The 24,908-nt window shown below is 40.3% G+C and overlaps 1 protein-coding gene across 7 annotated transcripts; it reads right to left on the bottom strand.

The window, feature by feature from the left end:
- Positions 1-63: 63 nt before the first annotated feature.
- Positions 64-24,908, bottom strand: eml1 (EMAP like 1). 7 transcript variants are annotated; one of them, XM_055231017.1, is made up of 24 exons: positions 24,820-24,908; positions 11,109-11,291; positions 10,928-10,981; positions 10,110-10,245; positions 8,775-8,897; positions 8,575-8,603; positions 8,233-8,259; positions 6,423-6,552; positions 5,791-5,940; positions 5,414-5,483; positions 5,220-5,327; positions 4,465-4,560; positions 4,254-4,388; positions 3,760-3,859; positions 3,508-3,659; positions 3,187-3,312; positions 2,938-3,069; positions 2,734-2,801; positions 2,574-2,662; positions 2,344-2,441; positions 2,177-2,264; positions 1,621-1,716; positions 1,410-1,540; positions 64-937 (listed from the first exon to the last, which is right to left on the bottom strand). In XM_055231017.1, the coding sequence occupies exons 1-24, from the start codon at positions 24,845-24,847 to the stop codon at positions 812-814; spliced, it is 2,475 nt and encodes an 824-aa protein (XP_055086992.1). In that variant the 5' UTR covers positions 24,848-24,908; the 3' UTR covers positions 64-811. The 7 variants fall into 7 exon arrangements, with proteins under 7 accessions (XP_055086992.1, XP_055086994.1, XP_055086990.1 ...); XM_055231019.1 differs by having other exon boundaries at positions 65-937; positions 24,824-24,841; XM_055231015.1 differs by lacking the exon at positions 24,820-24,908 and adding an exon at positions 18,906-19,339 and having other exon boundaries at positions 65-937.

The raw sequence follows: 24,908 nt of genomic DNA, 5'->3' as shown, positions 1-24,908 counted from the left end.
CATTGATCTGGGATTGATTTAAAAATACAATATGAAATAAATAAATCAAAGTTGCCATTTTGTAGTAAAACAATAGATTGTATTTCAATTTGTGTAAAATGTTAGCAATTCTAATTGACATATTTAATTGTAAACCTATTCATTTCATACAGTGGATAAATCCCTCCTGTAATACCTCTATTACACTGGAACAGTATATTTCTCCTAAAAGAAACACACTCAAATTGATCAGTGTTGTTCTTTCATGAAAAGCAAATGATATATCCATTTTACGTTTAAGAAATCTCCATGTTGTTATGCAAAAGAAAAGACAGCCATCGTTATCTATATTCAGTGCAACACTCAATATGGAATCCTGAATCTTGTCTTCTTCACAAACATTAACTGATGCTCTTTCTTGGTTGAGATGCGGAGTAGCACAGGCCTGCTCTCCTGTGTTTTAGTGCTTTCCTGAGTTAATAAATAAAAACACAAACATATTAGAAAATTACATAAAAATATCTTTCCATGCACAGTTTTTTTTTTTTCAATACTTTGACTTTAAGTGGTTCTAAGAGGCCACAACAATCCTGCAAAATCTAACTCTTTGACATCTTTCTGGAGCCTTTGGTGATGGATATGAGCTGTTGGATATGCGTAGTTTAGTCCAGGTGAGTATAAGCTACAGTATCAGTCAGGGTTTAACCATAAAGTGAGATTAAAACAGCAAATGTACAGTTGTTTTTCAGCTCCCCCTCTCCTCCTCTTCTGTGCCTGCTAGGTCTCCACTCTGTGAGACTTGACTGGCTCAGCTGATGCACAAGTGGTTTCATCAGACTACTCTCCACTGCATGATGCTCATGTCCTTGCCTCCAGTTGAAACCAAGCAACTATCATCCAACAGGAAGCTCACGTTGGTCACATGACTGCTATGACCACCATAAACGTGACTGGGAGCCTGCAAGCACAAGACAGATGTTTGCTTATAATACAGACAGATAAGAGAAAGCATGGTGTTTTTATGTGGAGAGCAATTTTCATTACATCATATATGCTTTATCATTTTAGGACAAAAAATACATTGAGACACGGTCTACAGTAGCAGCAGTGGCTCAGTTAGTAGTGTTTATCCCAGCTTCAACGAGTGTAAACTGCTGTTTTGTCCTTGGGCAAGACAGTAAAACCTGCCGTCTTGCCCCCCATAAATGAGAGAAGCCATAGGGACACTGGCGGTAATCTGACTATTTCACATTTACAATTGTGAATCCCAAAAGGAAAAGCAAATCAATTGTGTACTCTATGTTGGCCTCTGCATTGTGAGTTCAAATCCCTTTTCCACAAATTTGCCTAATGTCCTCCTACTTTTCACTCCCAGTTTATATACTTTACGCCCATGTTGAGACACCAAATGTTTGTACTATGAGCCTTACCCTGAACTGTGAGCAGGGGAAAGAGAAGAGGTGGACCTTTCCAAAGTCATCTCCAGTCACCAGCAGCCTCTTATCGCTGGACGTGCACGCGGCATTAATGTCTGTGCCGTCTGAACCGTCTGGCCACACTCCTGAGAGAAGAGCCACAGTTAGAGTCCTGCATTATAACATAAACAGTAACTCTATGGGAAGTTAGAGTTAGAACATTTACCAAACACATGGAAGCCCAGAGTGCATGTGTAACTGGCCCATTCTATGTCTCTGGTGGTCTCTACACTCACCACCTGCTTGCAAACAGACGGGATCCCTGAAAAAATAGATGGGATAGACTTTTAACAGTAGATTTTATATGTGTTTATTTAATTATCATATATTTTTATATTAATATTACTATAAATGTGTTTATGATACCTGTATGTATCATAAAAATGTAATCTGTTATTTTGATAAAATCATGATATGTCAATTTACTGATGAATGCAGCTGTATGCTCAAACAAAGACAGTTCTTCCCGCCCATACTCCTTCTATTGGTGAGCCTCAGGAATACTATGAGTGGACTCATACACTCAGAACAGGTGGATTTAACCAATTGCAATGAAGAGGAGAGTTTCAGAAGAAGCAGATTATTTAAATTACCTCTGCAAAGCAATGATACTGACAGTACACGAGATAAAATAGAAATTGTGATCTTGCTCCAAGAAAATTGTGACTGTGATTTTTTTTTGCCATATTGCCCATTCCTAACACAAAACATCTCATACTTACAGTACAATATTTCATAGTCTCCTGAATTTGAGACCAAGTACTGGGAATCCACAGACCAGTCCAGGTGAGTGATGAAACTAGAGTGACCCTGAATAAAACAGAAACACAGTGTGGTGGATACATGACGGTTAAAGAGGTTCATGTAGGTAATGTTTTTGGTGGCTCACCGAACACTTGCCCACGCGGCTGTACTTCCGCCCTCTCTCCCCCACAGCATAGATATAGATGTAGTTGTCATGTGAACCAATGGCCAAGAAGTTTCCATCTATAGCCAAACAGGACAGAGATATCATATGAAGCCTTTTTTATATATATATATTTTAGTAGTAGTAGTAGTAGTAGTAGTAGTAGTAGTAGTAGTATTTAAAGCAAATCTCCAGCAGCTGCCCCATCATACCTGGTCCATATCGCATGGTGGAAAGTTGTTCGTTCCCGTCTGTGTGGACAGTAACTAAGTCTTTGGATTCAGTGTCCAGTACCAGCCACCTGCACAGCCCCACACAAATCATGTCATGTGGTTTGTGGGAATATGTTATTGTCTTCAGTCTTTACAATACCTGCCAGTGTGTGTTCCAATGGCAACCACATCTCCTGAGGGGTGGAATCCTGCTGACTGAGCTGTGTCCTAGTAACAAGCAAAGGCACACCTTATTATGGCATTACTGTAAACCTTTTTGGGTATATCAGTGCGAAGTACATGGGCACAACGATACACTCATTGTTGTGCCCATGCCCAAGTCCAGGGGGCAGTAGTGACTCACCTCCAGACTCTTGGCCCAGATGAGCTGATGGGAGCTGGAGTCCCACAAACACACCTGCCTATCGTACCCACAGGTGAGGAAGTGTGGTTTGTAGGGGTGAGCTGCCAGGCCCCACAGCTCATCCACGTGACCCTGCAACAGGAAGACAAGCTGATTATGAATCTCAATACAAAGTTTCTCTCCAAACACCACCAATTACAGCAAAACACCATATTCACACTGGACACAACAGCAGTCTCACAAACCCACCTGAGTGATGGGCACAAACTCTCCATCTAGACTGCCTTGTAGGATCAAGTTCTTGGTGGTTCCGATGAGGACAGTGTCTCCTCGACCTTCAGCAATAGTCCGGATAGGGCCAAAAACCTCTGGAACCTGCAGAGAAACATGATACATTTTCAAATCTTTCACTTAAAGTATTGACAAAATATAATGCTGTCAGAAGAAGACACAAATTGAATAGCTCTGAAAGTGTAATGAATTCTGAATCTGTGCTTGCACTTAAATTTAGTAACATTTTCACAATAACTTAACTGTGGTCAAACTCTACATGAAACCTGCACTACTCACCTCCACAGCTTGTATCTGCTGTAGGCAACTGTCCCAGGAGACCAGCCTGCGGTCCTTCCCTCCTGACACCAGCGTTCCATTCCGGAGCATGCACAGAGCAAAGATACTACCCTCATGCGCTCCGGGAATGACCTGGCTGATACGGTTAGTGCCTACGGGTCACACAGCAGAATGGCGAGAGGGTTAAGACATCTCCTGATCTCCTGGTACCTCCAGTTGTACGCAAAATGAACTGTCAGTGTGGTGTAGTACCTTTGCCCCACACCAGGATGTTTCCACTGGAGTCGCCTGTGATGGTGTCTCCGTTCTCCGCAAATGTTACACACAGAATAAACTTAGGCTTCTCTTGTTTCTATAATGAGAAATGGGGGATATTTAGAATTAAACTAAACATATGTTTATCCTTCATTGCAAATGTCAATATTGATCAAAAACATCTTAATAATAGAAACTGATTCATTGATATCAAAACAGACATTATACTAGCACTCGACTTGAATGCAGGACAAAACAGGATTACTCAAACATACATGAATCCATTGAAGTATAACTTGGAGTAAGCTTGGTGAGGGAACACCTTTATAACAAGGTTAAAAGCCCATAAAAGTCAATTGTCCATAAATACTTCCATTTAAGCATCACTTGCCTTCCATATCTAATACAAAATACAGAAATGTGCATTCTCATATCTTCCTAACTACAGCATGTGTGCACATATCTCTCTGAACTCTAAATATGTACTTTACCTCAAACAGCCCCTGCTTCTTGACCAGCATCCCTTTATCCATGTTCCAGGAGTACAGATGGGACTTTCCACATGTCACCAACACATTACTGTCCGTGGGGTGGAAGTCTGCAGCAAACACGGACTCGTTGGAGCACTGGATCACAAACAGAGGGGCCCTGATGAAAAAACACAGTGACTGAGCGTGTGTTTCTGCTGGCCCTGTGGCTTACCTTGACCTCCGCCAGTCGCACCTCCCTCTGCCACTCCCACACTGACAGCACGTGGTCATTAGAGTCATCTACAGCACAAAGCGTGTTGCCACCATTCTGTAACACATAAACAAGAAATATAACTGTAGAGTTATTTGAGATTAAGATGACGGTAATAAAAAATTTGTTACATCTGCAAGTGACCTCATCACAACTAGGGCTGCAACATTTAATTGGAATGAATACAACTAGTTGCCCATTAAAATAATTGTAAATGTATTCTGATCATTTTAATCGTGTACTAGACAGACTCTAAAAATATTCCAAAACACCTTTGATAACAAAGACGGTGGCATTACCAAATCAAAACGTCAATCAAAAAAAAAAAAGACAAAAAACAAAACTTTATTTGTAAATATACAGTCATGATATTTCAACCTTTATTTGATTAAAAGTTCATTTATAAATCTCAACATACAATAGAAATAAACATTTGACTATGCCACTACTGAAAAAAAACCAAAAACTGACCAGTCAACAAAAATAATAGCTTGTTGCAGCCCTAATCACAATCACAATCTGCTTCAATTTTGCTAAATTATTTCTCTATAGTGCAATAGTCCACACACAGACAGTATCAATGAGGCAAAATATAAAAGCAAAAACAAACCATCTTGCATCATCATTTCATTCACATTTAATTCATTTGTTCATACTGTGATCCAAACTAACACTCTAGTAATAGTAATAGTAATTTTAGTAATTTTTTTTCTTACCGACTTGGAAAACGCAAGGCAAACCAGGCCGCGGTCGAAGAAGCCAGCCCCTAAAACGTGGAGTGTGTTGAGGCTGACCGAGTCCCACACACGGACATGAGGCAACTGCTGCGTAGACACAAGAAGATGCACGGGATCAGACGAGCTTATTAATATCTCAGGTCAAGCATGTTATCATGACAACACAAACTTACTTTCCCATCAGATGAGGTCCCTGCCACCTGCCCTGTTGCTATGGTGATTTTGTCAGGATGGACGGCCAGGCTGAGGATGAGATGTGAAAACTGTTAGCATACAGTTCATCTTCAAATAGAGGACACCACTACAAAAAAAAACATAGTACATTTATTATTATTATTATTATTATTATTATTATTATTATTATTATTATTATATTTTAATTTTTTTAGAGGTTATAATAAAGTCATTCTACTTGCCTTTGAATTGCACAAGTGTTTTGTATGTACAATCAAGTTTTCATAAAAGTAAATACATTTATATGAACATTTTAGTGAAATATTTATATAAATATACTGACCATTTGACCATTTTTATATTTGAAAGTGCATACCATTTGATATCATCTGTGTGGCCAGTGTAGTGGCGCTGCAGCTGTTCCTCCACATTATATAAAACCACCACAGAGGCCATGAAGTACACCGTTTCACCTGTCGGTAGCAGGTACAGGTTAGAGCGGCAGTCCCGTCCCCGGTAACCATAGCTACATTCCAGAGGTCAAAGGTCAAACGAACTCACACGATACAAACAACTGGACAGTCTGGATAATTTTGATATTCTATCCACTTGGTACTGCTCTAACAATTGAGGGTGTAACATTTGTCTCAAAGTGTTGATATTTTAAAAGACACAGTACAATAATAAAGCTACAAGGGTTTTGTAGTTAAATGAATAAAAAAAAAAAATCAAATAGGATACAATTGACTAAAGTTTGAAAGCTTGTCAGAAAAAAATGAAAAGATATTTAGAGTTGTAGCAATACAATTTCACCCAAAAAGACAGACTTTCTCCACCATAATCATAATTTAAAAAAACTAAAAGGATTTCCTGTGCCAGCTCAGAAAGCTATGGAAATAACTGATATACTGATAATACCTGTGATAATACCATAACATGAGCTTTGGATACCACTACACCTGTCCTAAAAACAGTATTTTAAGCAGAAGCAGTGGGAGCAAAGGATACACCCAGTGCAGTTTGAGGCGGCTGGGGGGCAGCTCTCCTCGGGCCTCCAGGCTGTAGCTGTCCACCTGATCTTTGGGCATGTGCATGGTGACGGGACGGCCCTTCAAAAACATTTTCACATACCCCTCCTCTAGAAGACAGCACAGAGAGAGTCACGACAGACTGCAGGCAGAGAGTGGGGGAAGGAATGAATGATGTGAGTGAGGTGAAGTATTAGACAAGATGCATTTTGGACAGAATTTACAAACACAAACATATCAGCTTAGAAGACACTTTATTAATATTGTAAGACACTACAACTGAACACACACATGCAAAAAGCAAAGTGAAAGAAACTCAGAACAGAAAATAACAAAAATATATTCAACATTAACAGTGAAAAAACTCAAATAAACCCATTTTTAACAACATGTAACAGTTCTTTCTAAAGCAGGTCAATTATGCTACAATAAAAAAACAAAAAACAAATGATAGAGTCTCCCAGTTCCCATAACAAGTATGTTTTTGCACACCTGTATCTGTGTGCTCTGTCAGTTGCGAGAGACTTGAGTGGGCTGTAGTAGCTGGGGAAGTCCAAAGGGGAGACAGTGTTGCCAAAGTTAAAGCTAAAACTAAGCAAAAGTTGGGGTGTTTTTGGGAGCATTTAGCCTAGACAGAGGGCTTTTTGAGGGAACGCACAGGCTGAACGGCCCCTGACAGATACAGCATCGGCACTGGGCTTCTTCAGGGTGAGGGGAGTAGAGCGTTACTACAGGCTGAACATGTCTCCTTCCTTATACTAGTGCTTTTCAGACATATTCAAATACTAGTCTACCAGTGAACTCTCAAAAACACTTGTTTATATGATTGGTACTACTTACGCATTACATTTTGAGCTTGTATAAAAACTCAATTTACCGTTTACCACTAAAAAACTGCTAAGCAGTGAAAGAAATGCTGCAAGTGGTCACAGCTGACACTACAATCAGGGCTTTGGACTAAACCCAACAAATGTGCATGATCCAGATGTGTTACAGGAGACACAGAGGAATACTGTGTACTCCAGACTTTTGCTTTGTTACGTCAAACTGTCTCTCTGCTACAAATATAAAGGTCCAGTCCTTTGCTAAAATTACTTGTTTAAAATACAAAAAAACACACCTGTTGTTGTTTCATGTGTACTTGTTTGATATCATGCAAAACAGCCAGCGTTTCACTAAATCTTCATTGCACTTACTCTAATAATATGAGCACATTTGCCTCCACTACACTGCTAATCAACTTTAGCTGTAGCAGGTAGGTTTTAGCTTTGTTTCACTTGCAACAGCCCATGCATCCTCTTCTGCTATTTACACTTATAACTTACACATGCAGCATAAAGATTCTTCTAAGTATCTATGTATGTAAACCAAAATGCCTAAATAATGCATATTACTAGGACATTTAAGTTCTAGTCAAAAGTCTAGACTAGTTTTAGTTCAGAGCTTTCACTGCAATGAAGAGGGCACAATGTGAGAACGCTGTCTTGTAGTTTGTATTGAAAACAGTTACTCTGAAGAGCGAGGAGAAGCCATATGTGTTTGAAGTTACTGCAGTGGGGCCAGTGGCATGTTTGTACGGTTGCTGTGGTGATGCAGCCTTGTGCCTTGAGTGTGCTGTGTGTAAGTGAAACACTCGTGAGGAGGGCACACACTTGAACCCCCTGTCCCGGCTGCACTGCTCGTTGATGGGAAGAACAGATCTGCCCATAAAGAATAAAGTAGAGGCCAGTGTCCAAAGAGCAGTGCATGGGGCCATGGGGGCAGAGCATGAAGGAGGGGGCAGGGCCTACCTTTGCAGTGGGTCACACGGCGCGTGCCTTCGTAAAGGTCAGAGAGAGACAGGTGAGGGAACTTGATGTCTGTGCTAACACCACTTCCTGTTTGCTGATGCTTCTGTCCTTAAGGGTGTGAACTGTCTAAACAGATGTGTATCTGAGTGTGGTACCGTACCAATCCGTAAAATTCATCATTAGAACCAAAATGGGTACAAAGAACTACCTCTTTAAAAATGAAGAATGATATGGACTATGGTGTGACAGACGGGTAATGTATAGACCAAATATCATATATCATGACATTAAATTACAAAAATGCCAATAACAGTATCCTTATCTGTAGTGTCAGTGTCTTACCTGGGTTAAAGACTGGCTCCCTTTGTTTGCTGTAAGAGAAGCACAGTGGTCACTCAGTGGTCTCTAAGTGGTTACTCTGTAGTAACTCTGTGGTCACTCAGTGGTCACTCAGTGGTCACTCTGTCGTCACTCTGTCTTCACTCTGTCATTACTCTGTCGTTGCTCTGTGGTCAGCAGCTTGTTGTTCAGGACAATGTTACCTGTCGCTCCTCTTGCTGCTGGAGTTGCTGCCTGTGGATCCAGCCCTCGCTCGCTTGGTCTCTGCAGAGTCCTTCCGGCTCAGAGAGCTCACATGTTCATTGGAGTTGGCTCTTCTCACAGTGCTGCAGGATTAAATCACATAATCATGGCCATGAATGAACATGGATGGATGGCATTCTTCAGATTACATTGAATGTAATTTTAATGTATTGACACAACTCCACAGAGCAGGCAAGTCCAAACTATGTAAAGTATCCTGCATACCATTAATCTTTATTTCTGAGTGATTCATAATTGCACTTGCTAATTTTCTCAGACTCACATATGGCTTGGCTATAAGAGAGAAGCTGATGGATAAATCATAGAGCAGCGTGGCAGATACTGAAATAAAATCATTGATCAGTGTGTTTCATGTGTATTTGCTATAACTTGACCTGTTAAATTTAAGATACTTTACATTTTAAAAGCTATATTGACATTAAATTATATTATTAAAATCTGCTGATATAATGTCATTTTTCTGGAGGATTCTTTCTAAACTGAGCAGATGTGCTGTCAGCTGACACTGACAATGAAAAGGCCCTATCAGCAGTCCTCTCTGCTGTAATCCAGCGCCTTTCACACATCCAGCCTGTGAACTGCATGTCCACAGCCTGAGCGCACCTCCACACAAGGCCTTTCTGTAGAGCTTGGAGGTTGGTGGTTCAATCACCCTCCCTTTCCCCCCCGGTTCAGTCCTAAAATATAAAGCTTTGAGTGCTTGTGAATGTAGAAAAGTCCAAACTAAATGAAATCAAAATGAAGCAAGATAAATCTCCAATTGCAAGTAGTTGAATAAGGTCATCTTATTTCAATGAAGTTATTTTATTTTTACAATGACATATTGAAGCACATATGAGTGGATGGATTAGGAGCCAAAAATTACATGATAAAGTAATCAAAGTTATGGTTGATAAAAATTCCATGTTACAAAAGCAGTTGCTGTTAGTAATCTCACCTGAGAGACAGACCAAGAATTCTAGAGTGGTACAGAGAGGACAGGCTGGACACACTGACAGACACAAGAGTGAGTGGACACACTGACTTGGCATCACAATAAATATTAGGTGAGTCTTATTCAAAGGAATCCTAACAATAATTTACAATTGGAGCACATAATCTGGTTTGAACCAAATGAAAATGTGTATGTGTTTTGTTATACTAATGTTAATGGCTCAAACTGATGTGAGTTGAGGCCTGCTACATAAAGACTAAAGGACAAGACAAAACATCTCAAGCTAACTAACATATTGAAGAGATAGAGGTCTCCCAGAGATATCCTGAGGTCTCCTCACCTCTTATTAGCTGCAGTGCTCGAGTCCTTCCTGGTCCCAGATCCAGATGGGGAGGGTAATCCACTGCCTTTCTTTGGTAGGACTGTCCCGTTGTTGACCATAGGCCTCACTGGAAGAGTGGCAATCATTGGTCGAGCTGGGGACAGAAAACACATGTAGTTTTAGGTGTATATAATATAACAGTGGTAGAACAGTTAGTGGTGTCAAAACATGAAGGCAGTGAGATTAGTACTGTAGCTTCACCGACCATCCAAAGACATGCGTGTGTTAAGAAAACTGTTCTATTCAAAGGAATGTGAGATGTAATAGTTTTTGTGCATTATTTGTGCCAGACCAAAGTGAACCTTGGCGGGGTGAGTTGACCCTGTTATGACCCACTGGCTCGTTGCAGACCCTTATGTGACCCTTATCAGGAATCAAAATTCAAAAAGATGATTGAATGAAATTGCAGATACCAAATACATACTCGCAAGTCAAACTTTTTCAACTCATCAAATGATATAGGATATAAAGTCCATCTCAAAATGTCATTTTTGAGTCAGAAATATCAGAATATAGTAGCATACATTTTAGACAATACAATACATTACAATATATATTCTAGTTAAAATATGCACATGAAGGCCATGAAGCTATGTAGGCAGCCACTCATGTTCTCATGTTGTTTTTCCTGAGTAACAGCACAATAAAAAACAGCCGATGGACAGATTTTGCATCTCAGAGACATGAATGGTCTAAGGTGGTTGCATAATGAGGGCCATGCATGACACAGTATGTGCATGTAAACATGACAGTGCTTTGATCGGCAGTCATCCTACCTTTCCTACCCACACTGCTGTCTGCGGAGGGGGACTTTCTCATCCCTGCAGCCTCTGAACACGTGATGCATTTACAGCACAATCAAAGGTGGAAAGACAACAGTAAGAAAAGAAAGAAAAGAGAAAAGAGATTTCTAAAAAGCAGGGAGTGAGTGAGTGTGTTTGGGGCCCTGGATGTTACCTTTGGTGGGGCCCCGGCGTGGCCCTAGGACCTGCTGCTCCTCGGACATGTTGAGCCTGCGCACCACATCGGCCAGAGCAGACTTGAGCAGCTGGATCTCATCCTCCTGCATCTGCACCCTCTGCTCCAGCGAGGCGATGCGGTCTGTCACCTCCATACTGCTGCAGGCCGACGCACTGTCATCTGCACACACCACACAGGACAGGTCACATACACAACTATATACAAACATTTTATGTTTTTGATTATTTTCCACAAGCTTTAGTCAAATGCATTTTGAGTAAACTCACTGAAGCACAAACATCTAGACTCCAAACAGGCCTGCGCAATCAATCAAATTTTAATCGAGATCAAGATTCAGTCATTTCTAATCATTAGATATGTTTGGGTCTTTTTAATTGGAAGTCTACAGCCAATTATCTGTCATGAAAAAAAAATGTCATCTATATTTCAGATCTGCTGATGTTTTCCAAGTTTGAAATGACAATTTAAAAAGTCTCTTGTTTATGTTCAGGAAATTAATATTGAAAGTAATTTTTATGTGTTTAATAAGACAAAATAAACATTTTGATTAACTTGTTTGTCATATTACTCAGCCCCTCAGAGTTGGTATGAAAAAATGACACAGTAATTGTATTTGAGTCCCACTTAATCTCAGTACACTACTACAGTTGTCATCCTGGAATTCCAAAGGTGATTCAGAGTAGGCTTTCAAATTAGTTAAATGAGATACAACACTAGCCTTGGTTTAGTCTGGGTTCAGCCCAGGTTTAATCTTAGAAAGAAGCATTACTGTCATAGCTCACCTGATGAGACAGGAGTGAGACAGAGCCTGCCCGTGTCCATTTCCACATAAAGCTTTTATTATCCCAGGATCATCTGCTGTAGGTCTGCTCCAGTACAAAGAGAGCACAATGCTATCAGCTGCTCAGCACAAAGACTGCTGTCACGGCCTCCCTTTAGCGGCTACAACAACAAGCACCACGCCCCCAGCACAGTAATCAAGTATTCAAACAGAAAGTCATTTCCAAATCTCAAATGTTGCAATCTTATAAGTACCCCATCAGTACAGGAATAGAATGCATTTTTCTCTGCTCTAGTCTCTTGTCTCAAATCGATACAGCATAAGAATAGTTCCATTAGTCTTTTGACGCAGTGTGGCTCCATCTGTCCATCACAAATCTATGGGTTTAAAGTTTAATGAGGTTTCATTTTGCTTCAATAGATGCGGCACTCTCACTGTCATACATTACTGCTCAAGAAACACTTCAGGCAGTTTTACTTTTTCTATATAAAAGTGATTTTCAGTATTGATTTCATGCACCTAAACACGACAGACATTTAATCTGTGTATAAGACCAAACTCTGCCCCAAACCACATGCTTTTACTGACAGAACATTGGATGTTGACATCATGATTAAAACACCCAAGCTGATCATTGACAATTAAACATGCCTGGATTTCAATCTCGATTAAAATTGAGTTAATTGCCCGGCCATAATTATATCTGAGCAGAATTTATTTGTATGTGCTTTCTTTGTAAGAACAGGAACTATTTGTGTGTGTGTTTCCTTTAACCCTAAGCTCTAAAGTGAGTTCATCTCGGTGGGGAGCAGAGGAAAAGCACCAGAGGAACAACCTGTCACAACATTCAAACTGTTTTTGTGAGACAGAACGCAGCAGGCAAGGCCCACCCGTGTCTGTATTATTTAGAGCATTGCCAAATTTACATTATGGAAACGCATATAGAAGTGCATATAGTTATCATTTACTGCTAAGCATGACTCCTCATTAGCTGAAATGTAATGGACGTTCTCATTGTAATGTTTCCAATGAACCACACCCCTCCTCATGATGCTACCGTGCACTTAAGTAGTCCATCAGCGACCACAACAGAAGTACTATACCTCCACATGTGAGCTGTTTACACCACACTCAGTACCAGTATTCATACAGACAAATGTTCTCATAATTTACAATTAGAAGGTACAACTTGAGATGAGATTACTGAAATAGCATGAATGTTGTTTTGAAGACAAATGTCTATATTTGTCTATAAATGTCTATATTATAATAAATGAAATGCTGCAAAAAGAACTGATTAAAATGTAAATGGAAGAAAACTCCAAAAAAAGTTATAAAGTGATATTCATTCAGTTTTGTGGGAGTTTTATATTTTATATTTGTCTGATACTTAAAGCACTAATGCAGTTAAATAAATCTATATAATATCAATCTATATAATATCTAATCTAAAGATATATTATCAGATGAATATTTTGAGAAAATCCCCAAAAAAGATCAAGATATTATTTTGTTAAAAGGGCTCATGTCTAACTACCACACAAAGCACATATGTCCACTTTAAATGCCAATTAATCAGGCCTGGAGAATGCTGTGATGCTCACAGTCGCACCAGTGTTCCCTGAAACAGAGGGGACAGAGAGAACAGTGGGACGAGGACCCAGAGGAAAACTCACTGTTCACTGTGCATGTTGTTATGAAGACTTGTTTCCGTTTGGAAAGAATGAGCCAAGTGTGGGACAGACACAGATCTCTGGAGGAAACGTCATACAAGGCCTGTCACCATGAGACATTTTAAGAGCGATTATATAGTTACAGAAAATATTACCATAAGCAATAATAAATAAACAGCAGAATGACACACTTAAGTTGTTAGTTAGAATGTGTTAATAGCCATAAAAATTACTCATTCAACCCTCTGCAGCTTAATTTTTTGCACTACAAAAAACAAGCCCTTTAGGTCAAAGAAAGGGTCCCTAAAATTGTTTGTTCCATCATTAATTGAACATTAAGTCTCTGTAGTATTTATCGTGACAGGACTTCTTCATACAGGCTACTGCAGGCTACCGACATTTTGTTGAAAAGATATAATTTAAGTATTGGTAATTGAATGTTGTTGTTTAAATATTGTTTAAATCTAATGACAAGAGGCATACAGCGTGTTATGAAACTATTGATACCTTAACTAGTACACACAAGGATATTTTGCTTTACTTAATTGAAGAGACTGTGTCAAAACCGTTTACCAGAAAATGTATCAATATTCAACACAGCAATTGAATCCCAACTGCTTCCAACACTGTTTAAATGTTTCCTTTCCCACTTGACACAAACCCCTTTAAGATGAACTGATGCATAAGGCAGATCAATAGTGACAATAATGACACAGCGACGCAGCCCCCTGACCCTGACAGAAGCAGGACCCTCGCATCTGCAGCTGGGGCCATGATGGATGTATTTTTAATGTGCCTCTGGTGGGATTCTCCTCTCTCCATCTGTGCCCTACACGCACTCAGGGTTGCACACTGTATCGCAGGACAGTTCCATCAACAGAAGTCAATTCTACTGCTCCAAGTGGACTTCCCTCCAGGCCATGAACAGGTTAATGTGACAAACACCACAATTAAAGACAGTACTCAGGAGGCAGAGGTGAAGGGAGGCATGACACACACCCTCATTAGCATAAACATATGGAGCTGCTCTAAATAACATTAAATGTGTAGGCTATTAGATACACTACACTGTATTATCCATATTCATAAAGACACCAAAGTGTGCATGCGCCACCTTCATTTCATTTTGCATTTATCTTGGATAAAAAGGTTAAGACAGGAAGGAAGCCCTGTAGGGATGTCACGATCCAATTTCTTTTTTAATCTTTTTTCATTCCTTCATATTTACGCAATATGAGCTGTAAAATCCATAGTTCAAAAAGCTGAGCTACAATGACAGCAATATGATCAAATAAATTAAAATGTTGTGGCCAAAACAGTGAACTAAATCCCAAAATTGATTTATTATAAATTATGTCAAAATCTCATCTCATTCCTGTGGACCCAATCTCATGTCTCGTCTCGTGGGAATGTCCGATCCATACAATCAGCAGAATCATTATCGAGTGTTGGCAGTGATGATAAGGCTGATTTGGGGGGAATATTGAGATTTTTGTATTATATTTGGTATTTACAGATTAAATTAAGGCCATGTTTCACATTATAAACATGGAAAGAAGCTCTAACACTGAAATATGAAATGTTTAACTAACAATAATGACATGCATGCATTTCAGAACATGTTTGTGGAGGACTACAGTACAGGTCACTGGGTTTTGTGTAATAAGACCCTTTGGAGACAATACAATAATAGTATTTCCTAAATAAATGCAGCCGTTGCGATTTAGTAATCGTGACCCTTTAAACTTCAATTTCGATTTGATTTCAATTTTTATTTTTGTCCTGCATCCTTGATGATGATCACATGCTTCAGTGAATCAAAGCAAACATATTCAGCTTTAAGACTGTCACAATGTTAAATTAAGGAGATTTGAGGGCTAAAAATAACACCCCACCCCCAAAGATGACATCACTGAGCTCAGGCCGAAGAGTGGGACATCCTGCCCCAGAGGAGATCTTTGTCTGGGGTCATTCCAGGATATTTTTACCTCTGTTTAAGGACTCCAGTGACTGTGGGTTCTGCTCTGGCCTTGACCATGACTCCCCCTACCTCCCACATACAGATATACATAAAGGCTGCTAGTACACATATTTAGTGTGCTACTTAACATGGCTGAGTGTTTTAGTGGGTCAGGCAGGCTGGGGGAAGTGTGCCCGAAGAAGAGCCCCTCCCACACTGCAGAAGATCGGTGCTCTGTTCACTGTCTCCACACTTGTGTACGTATGCTTACTGTTTTGTGGGTATAGAGATTGACAAAGAAAACTGTCAAAAACATTCCATCTCTCCATCATATCCTTTGCCATTTCAGAGCTGTCAGTATTTGGACCTAATAAAGGGTATAACTAAGGGATAGAACATTGATGATTAAGCAAAGCAGTGGGCGATACTGGCAGAATAAATTGATTTGGGATGGGAATATTCCAATAACGATATTATATCAATCCAACAGAAAAGTGTTCAAACATGTCTTTAAAAGTATGTGATGTTTTAGTATCAGACACATGTGAAAGAAAGTGCAGAGATATCTCTTTATACCCTTAGAAATTTACAACAGAATTATAAACCATATACTCAATATTCAAATGTTGCATGTGTTTTATATATCTACTAGCTAAGGATAATTAATGCAGATTCTTTACTAGAGTTATCAAAAGTATTGAAGATCAGAGACTAATTGATACTAAAACTAGTATTGAAACTAGATACTGATTTGAGCAAATATCGATACAAAAAAGTGACAGAACAGAAACAAACCTTTCCTGAATAGCTTTAAAATGATTTTGAGCTGTATCAGAAGACAACACAGACCTTGGCAACTGAGGGATTACACAGATGTTAGACCATATGGTAATATGAAACAAAGAACTATGATTTAATGTTCACATTCACATTCTATTGTCTATTGTTTTTTATCATCATTGTGGTATCGTAATCGGCATTGGGTCTATTCCTTAGTATTGAAATCTTTTAGTATCGTGACAACACTATTTATTATGTATTTCTTTCCTCCACTGAAAGAGAGTTAAAGATCAGCTAGGTCAACTACAGGACAAATAGAGTAGGAAACAGTCATTATCCTGTTTATTTCTGGCCTGAAATAGACATATACATACACTATTTCTGCACTGTGCTCTTCACACAGTGCAGAGCACACAGCAGTTTGCAAATGATGTGACCTACATCTGTGAGGTATAGACTCCATAGAGGCAGCATCCAGTCTCCTTTACTTCACTGCTCCCTGTCCTCTACTCCTGCAAAACCTCCTCTTGTAAGACTCAATTTCAAAAGAATTTTTCAATAAATTTTTTTTCAAAATCTGTTAAAATTTGATTAATTGCAAAGCCCTATTGGAACACCATGTGGAATTCACTACGTCCATAAAACAGCTCCCTCCTCTGAGTTTTCGCTTTCTGTTTAAAATAGAGGAGGGTATCTCAGCTCAAGAAACAAGGTGGGTTGACAGATTGCTAAACTGTAAGCTTTCTCATCCTTTTCCTGGCTGCAGTGAAGAAACGTGAGTGTGCCTCCTAATCCTTCAACACGTGCCAACATCGCTTTAAGCCAGAGATACAAGATGTTATAGGTGTATAAGGAGGTAAACTCAGAAACCTCTATAAATCTAACACAACCAGGATAATCACTCTGCTACTGTAACAAGAACACTCCAGTGAGCAAAGGGCTAAAAGCACGCCTTATTTGATGAGGTCATAGCCACAAGCTGAATAAATGTGATTATCAGGATCTGTGAGAGGATAACTGAATGAGGAGACCATCTCACTCTAAATAAGATTCACTCAGGACAGAGGCTTCACTTCCTTCAACTGCTCTGGTTTTGCAGCATCAGGGTTGGGATGATGCAAATACATTAGATTCTCACATAATTATATGAGCTCTAATTAGATGATGGTTGAGTGTTATTAAATAAACATCTGAAACTACATGTCTAAATCCATATACCGTAGCTACTGTCTGTGCTGAGCTCAGTCACACAGTGCTGTGTTACACTGGTGTTGCACCTGCACCTCTGCTCTGGATGGGACATGTTTCCCTCAGCAGGAGTCTGATGTAACACAGCCAGTTTTTCCGGTCCAGGCAGGCTAACATGGGCCAGTGACGTCACATATAAACACAAGGAAGTTTTTAGCTGCATTAGCATGATGCTAAGGTCAGTATCAAAAATGGCAGGTTGTGCAACAGTGGGTTGCCCACCAGCCAGAAGGAAGCTGGTTCCAGCCATAACATATGTTTGGCTGGCTGCGACCGAAGGACATCCGGTAGAAATCTGTCAAATCACTGAGCAGCTGTCCCCAAATGAACAGGGGATATGTTTTATTTAAGTATGTTCATAACATACATGCTTTAGCAAATGCTCTAGTAACAGTCTCTTGAGTGTGGCTTAATCAGCTCCTGGTTACACACGGTTAAGTGGATATTATTGATTTCTTAATTTCCAACAAATAAGAGCACTCAGATTGCAGCCCAAAGAAACCCCAGTTCTCATTTGTAGAGGAGTTCAGGAGGCAGTGACAGAGCACAGAGCGGCCTCAGACAGGTTTTGTGGAGGATAATCCCCTTTGTGCGGGGGTGCACCACAGCACTGTCCCATAAACAACCAGATCAGAGGGAGTGTGACAGACACAACATGAGCACTAAGGACATTCAGAGGAAAGGATACGGAGCAGGCCCTGCAGTCAGGTCAGGCTGTGTCCAGCCCCGGGTCAGCAGCAGCACAGCTCTGCTCAATTCAACACAGTCCACAGACCCTTTAAGACCCCACAGTCCCTTTAAGAAGGCTAACACCCAAAGCCTGAGCCCACAGCAACCAGCCGAGAGTCCCCCCTGAGGAGCGCTCCTGACAACAACATGCAAGTGTTGTGATCATGAAAGAATGTGCATGTGTGGCACTTATTTCATTTCTTTTTCTTTGTGGATTTGCTACGTTTGTAATTAGTTAGCCTACACTTTGTAGCCAAATAACCTAGTATTTCTGGTAGGCCTATAGATAATAGCCTAGTGGTACAATCGTATAATACATAACAGATAGCCTATCCATAAATTAATCCATATATTAAAATCATTCTGTCTCTGACCAAAAGTAAAAACCAAAGTTAAGTCTGTCAACTGGACAAAACGAACTGATGAAGCGTCTTGGATGAGCAGCCATCCTCAACTACTCCTACAACGTTTTGTCCAGTTGACAGATTTAACTTTGGCTTTTACTATGGATCAGACCTGGACAACATCTGACCAAAAGAAAAACAGGCTGTGTCCGTGTTGTGCGGATCAGGAGGCAGCGCAGCGAAGGATCAGCGCGTTACCGTTACAGAACTGGAGCAGGGATGAGGTGTCGTAGAGGCTGCTGTAGCTGGAGAAACCGTCTTCCATGCTGCTATCCCCCCGGTCCACGCTCCTACGCGCTGCCCGGATCCCCTGGTTCCTCTCCGGTGACTGCGCACTCGGTTCCGTTTGTTTACCGCTCACACGGCGTTGGCTCCATTCACTTCGCGCGGGTCAGGCTCCTGGCTCAGTCACCATGGCAACCTATTCACTGCCATTATGTCAAGTGAACTCCAACCTCTCCGCTCCCTTTCGGATTTAAAGTCTGGCGTCACAGAAATATGCAGGTCCAAAGAGACTCCTGTGTTTTCTCTCCCCCGGTGTCCTTTAGTCTCCTTAGGTCTGGAGACAGCGCAGGTCGGTGTCTGAGCTTTAAAAAAAACCCTGCACCCTTAAAGAGACATTTCTGAGCGGCTGTCATACAGGGCTGCTCCTCTTGTTGTGTTTACATGCGCGTACAAGGGTGGGTGATGTACGCAGATAAAGCCGAGGCTGCCCTGCCTCTGCCCTGTCACGGTCTCAACTGGGGGGCGGGGCTTGTAGGGCAGACTCCACCCCTCTGCTGAAGGAGGATGTGTTTTACCAAAATGTAGCCTAAAAAAAGGCCCACTCTTATCTATCAATGCAGAATACTGTGTAATGCTAAAATTAGGCCACAACAGGGCGACTGCACCATGACTTTTACCGTTGTCCTTGCACGTGAAGTAGGTCAAGAGTAGGCTAATCAGAATTCCTCAATCAATCAAACAATCTTTATTTCACATCACAAAATGTCCATATAAAACACAGCAGAACAAACAATATCCCTTAGACCCCAGGACAGAGCAGCTGAACCTCCTCAAGGTGCCACAGCGGGGGTCTTATCTGTACACTGCAGAAGCCCCAGGACCTGCGGGGTGAAGGAAGGGAGGGTGGGTGCACTATGAGGGTAATACTGAGACTCAAGAGTAAAGGCTGGTAGAGAGGGTACAGACCAGTGGCACTGATGGAGGTAGGTGGGGAGAGGGCACAGGCAGAGGGGAAGGGGGCACTGGGGGAAGCTGACAGGGGTTGGTTGAGCAGGGACAAATTCAGGGTGACTAATAAGTAATGTATAAGACTGATGGGAAAGAGGCACAGTTGCCAGGCTGAGGGGTAAGTGCTGGGTGATTCAGATAAAGTGCTCAAGGACATAATGACACTTTGCCGGTAGCAGGGATTGTACCGTCAACAGTACGTTTGTGGGTCTATGGTCTATACTGAATAGTGGATAATAAGCAGCTCTATGTTGTAAAAGTACACCGTCTACACTTCCACAGAGCAGGCATTGTTTTGTTAAATCACAAGATTATGGGCCCAAGGCAGTTAACCTTTAGCCTTTTCAATCACATTTTCACAACTGCCGATAATATTGCCTATAATGGTGTAATGAAATACTTGCACTGTGTTGTTTTGACGTGGAATCAGGAAAATAGCACAACTCCTGTAAACATCCTTTGTGTGATTATTAATGTATTGTTTTGTCTGAAGATCTGCAGATTATTGTTAATCTCATTCTGGGACAGATTTGGAGTAGATTAGGGGCAGGCGTTTTTGGGAGTATTTACGTGAGAGGAGAAAGAGAACAAGGCTGCAGACTCACACACAGACAGGAGTAAATCGGTAAAGTAAAGTAAGTTAGAATGATCAGAAGGAACAAGTGTCAAATATGAAATGTGAAACATGGCTTCACAGATTTGATCTTGAAAAATTGCGATGAGTTTTGCGGTCTATGCTTTATCTTGAGTCAATTCAGAGAGAACATTTTAAACACTTCAGAGGCATTAACTTTTGCGAAAACACTGAAATATGAACAGCTAAACAAAGAAATACATTTCAGAATATATTTGTGGAGGGCTAAACTACAGGGTTATGATTTTTATACATGATCCGATTATTTGTTGTTTGCAGATGAAATTATGTAATGTAAATAACTGATTTTGATTTTTTTTTTTTTTTTTTAAACAACCATACCTAACCATAACCATAAAATGGGTCAATCCTTGGTTCCATCTGGGCAATAATCCTGCACTCATAGTCAAAGACCAGAGGGGGCACTGGGTCGCAGCACCAAGGAAAGGTTTTACTAGACAGACAGTACATTATGGAGGAGGGAGCAGAAAATGATCTGAAAAACTCTTGGTTGACTAAAGACATGCCCTGCTGATCCATTCATGTAATAAAAAGGGGGCATGTCAAAAGTTCTCAAAACTATGCAACGATTATTTTTACAGGAAGGTAGAAGTGTATTTATATGCACAAAGGCCAATTAAATTCACTCCCAAAGCTAACTCCACTCCTCCTTTCTGCAAATGCCCCATATACATAATTCAAATATAATAAAATAAGTAGTCAACTCACACAAATCTTTGCCAGCTAAGACACCACGGCTGATTAAAATGCACAGCAAGACACTTACATTACATTCAAATAGTGCTCTTTAGTTTCGAGTGGAGTTTGACATGTTGTTCTGATGAATCATGGGGAGGAAGTATGACCCAGTTCTGCTCGAAGACAGCCCACCCTGTTAACATGGTCCCAATGTGCAGGCAAGGAAAGATGATCAGAGCTTGATTTAGCCCCCCTCTGCACTCCACTGGACATTTAAGTGTAATGTTTGATTAGAGCTGCAATAGGCCAGTATCAAACCGCAATCAAATCAAGCTGTGTAGGCTGAAATTCTTTTTGTAATAATGTCCTGTCTTTCTATGGAAACACTAAAACTGAAGAGGTGTCTTGTACCACCGGGAGAGGCAGCGTCCTTCCAGTGGTACATGCACCACAATTTGAGAACCACTGAGTTAAGCAGCTCATATTGCACTAATCTCTCAAATGTTAATGCTCCCATGTTTGTTAATTGCATTGTGAACTGAGAATGAATTTGAAAATATTGCATTTTTTTCAAATTCATGGTTTCATCCCTGTTACATTTCCTTCCCTACCACTCACAGATGTATTGCAGTGTACGAGTGCATGTGGATGTGAATATGTGAATGATTCCTTAATGTAAGATCAATGAACATAAAGTCAAGCCTCAATCACAACATTTGTTTGTAGAGAAATAGCAGCTGCAGAAAAGCCTGAGATGACGTTATGATTCCAAAAAGTGGGTCACACAGTCACACAAGCCCCCGCCTCCACAGCTCCAACCAAGAATTCCACACTCACGAAAAGACAAGGACAATATGACTGTAAGGATTCTGTTTGGGACATGCTGTAATGTTCAAATGAAAAGAGGAGAGAAGGAAGAAAGGGGGACAGGGGAATAATGAAAGACAAGAAGAGATATTGAGAGAGGGGAGAGAAGGCTATTGTGAAAGTGTTAATAAAACTGCATAGATGATGAATTAGTTCATTAGTGATGTAAATGTGGTCTCCATACTCAAAACAAATGAATTTAGATTTAGATTTTTTTGTCCACAGTAGGGCAGTACACCAGGGTATTAGTAGTAAACTTCATGTAGACACACCCTGATCACTCCATATCCTCTGCTGCTCTCCTCCAGTCACATGACCTTCCACTTCACAATCAATAACAGCACAAAATAAACTCTGTGTCAACTGTTGATGCACTTAAAAGGATGGTTCATCAATCACTCTTTGTACTCTAGCCTCTTACTCATCCTCGCCCTGCAGTCGGCCATTGTTTTCCTTTTTAAGAAGCTTCTGATGTGGCTGCTGACTTGCCTGGTCCTCATGTTTAAGTTGCTTTATGTATTAACACTGCCACCTACGGGAACAAGAGTGAAAATACAAAGCATAAATAAGACAGTTACATTAAAACGGTAACTTAAAAGAAGGGAAAAAAAGAAAAGCTATCAAATAATTTCATTCTACGATATTTATTTGAAAAATCTTTGCCAACACAAATTATATCAATCCTATGTGGGCCTATTATTTGATATATGAGTAAATCTGGAGTAGGGACGTGCAATTAATCACATTTTAATCATCATTGAGAATCATTTCTAATTGTCAATGAGAGGCTTGGTTTTTTTAATGGTGAGGTCGACAGCCAATCAATTTATTTATTTATCTCAGATTACAAGTTTTCTTACTTTTTAAAAATAATATTATATTGGGTATTTTGCACCTACTTTTATATACGTTTAGTGTATATGTCAGTTCTTTACATGGGCTCATATGCAAATCTTACACATTTTGTAACTAACAGGATGTAACTAATAGATACAACTAGAGGGGTTGTATCTCCACAAACCTAACTCTTTAGGCCTGAAGGAGGGCCTTCTCCTTGATATTTTCCATGGAAATGTTGTTCCTTTGGCTATAATCTTCCACAGTTTGGCATAACTCAATCTCAATGGAGAATGTTCCAAAGTATAGTTTTAACTTTCTATTTCCAGAAAGTTAGCCAACATAATGTACCATTTATTTTGTGTCTTTATGAGTGCTTATTTTGCAAATAACTACAGGTAATTTCCCTTGTGGATCAATAAAATGTAATTAATTGAGTTGTAAACCTTAACTGATGTTTGTGTTTGGCTTCACTCTACACCACGACACACAGTCAGCACTGCTCAGGCTGCCCCCCCCCCAGACTCTTATCTCAGCCCAATCTTTCTGCATTATTTCAGTGGATGTGGGAGGAAATCACCGCACATTGCCTTAAAAGGACTTAAAATCCTGTCAGCAGCAGAGTCCAGGCCTAGTGTCCCAGAGCCATACTATGGAGACATGCTCATTCATTATGTCCTTTCACCAACAGCAACAGAGCAGAACATCAGCTCACGCACATGAAGACAAAAACACTTTGAATACACTGTGGAACCATGCAGAGGTCTGGATTCCAACAGGCTCACATCAGTTTTTATATCAGCCTGGACTTGATTGGACATGAGGACAAAACAAAGGCCAAAGCAAAACAGGAGCATGACAAAACAAAACAAACCTGATCCAATCAAGAAGAAAAACTTGTTCGAACTGAATCTAACTAGATCTGAATGAAATGCAAATAGGTACAAAATCCCACCAGGCAGAAATCACATTTCTACACATAAATTTAGCACTGATGCACTGATCCATTGTTGCTGTCTAGAAAAAATAATAGCACTAAACAAGGATTAATGTTAATCTGTCCAAGGAGAAGCCAAGATAAAGGAAAAACTGTCTTGAAGGTGCACTTTAAAGAGGGGCATTTTACATCTACGGGGTATTAATTGCTACCACACAACTTTTTTGCCTCACCATGCTACCTTTTATTGTTTTATAAATGATATATTCAGTAAAAACAACAAATTAAAATTATTTGACGAAGTCGTTCCTCCCTTTGCTCCCACACAAAGTCACTCCCCTTTCAAAGCGCTAACACAACACAATCAGGATTGTTACATTGTAGTCTACAAAAGTCTTCAAATAATCCCCGGGAGAGTTTGCAAAATTACTGAAACATGTATGGATGGCATCTAAACATGGTAGAAAGCAAAAAAAAAAAAAAAATCTATTTGGCATAATACCTCCTTTTTAAAGCTTTTCTGGAGGAGGGTACACCACCTGTTCTTCTTTATGGAGCTGTTATTGCTTTGCCTGGAATGTTCCACAGTATGTCCTTTAACTTATCTATCTCCATGGAAACAAGCAAGAGATGCCACCAGGCCAGATTACAGGTCATAACTATGGAGAGGTGACCTAACTCTCAGTAAGAATGCATGTTTTCCAAGGTATTTTTGAGCAATAAAATACCTTTAATTGAAAAAAAGAGAACAGACAGTTTAGTACCATACTGTGGAACATTCCAGTCAAAGCAATACATCTCAAAGGAGACGCCCCTCCACCAGAAAGTTACAGTTACATAGTGCACCTTTAAGAGCAGCTGTTAACCGCAGCATGAACACAGGCATGGACGCAGCTCTTTCTTACCCACATTTTGGCCCTCAGAGTCGGTCATATCCCACGATGCACCAGGTTAGGTCCAGCTCTTCTCTCCACTCAGTGATTTTTTTCCACAT

This window comes from Periophthalmus magnuspinnatus, chromosome 22 (assembly GCF_009829125.3).
Source record: "Periophthalmus magnuspinnatus isolate fPerMag1 chromosome 22, fPerMag1.2.pri, whole genome shotgun sequence".
NCBI lineage: Eukaryota > Metazoa > Chordata > Actinopteri > Gobiiformes > Gobiidae > Periophthalmus > Periophthalmus magnuspinnatus.
This window is presented reverse-complemented; position numbering and strand designations above follow the sequence as displayed.

Bases quoted from the DNA above. Each gene is read 5' to 3' on its own strand.
- eml1 (XM_055231015.1), bottom strand. From the start codon at position 18,972: ATGGAAGACGGTTTCTCCAGCTACAGCAGCCTCTACGACACCTCATCC. The intron at 4,561-5,219 runs GTAAGAAAAAAA...TATGTGTTACAG, and splicing joins GCCTTGCGTTTTCCAAGTCG to AATGGTGGCAACACGCTTTG. The intron at 4,389-4,464 runs GTAAGCCACAGG...TTTGTGATCCAG, and splicing joins TGCGACTGGCGGAGGTCAAG to TGCTCCAACGAGTCCGTGTT.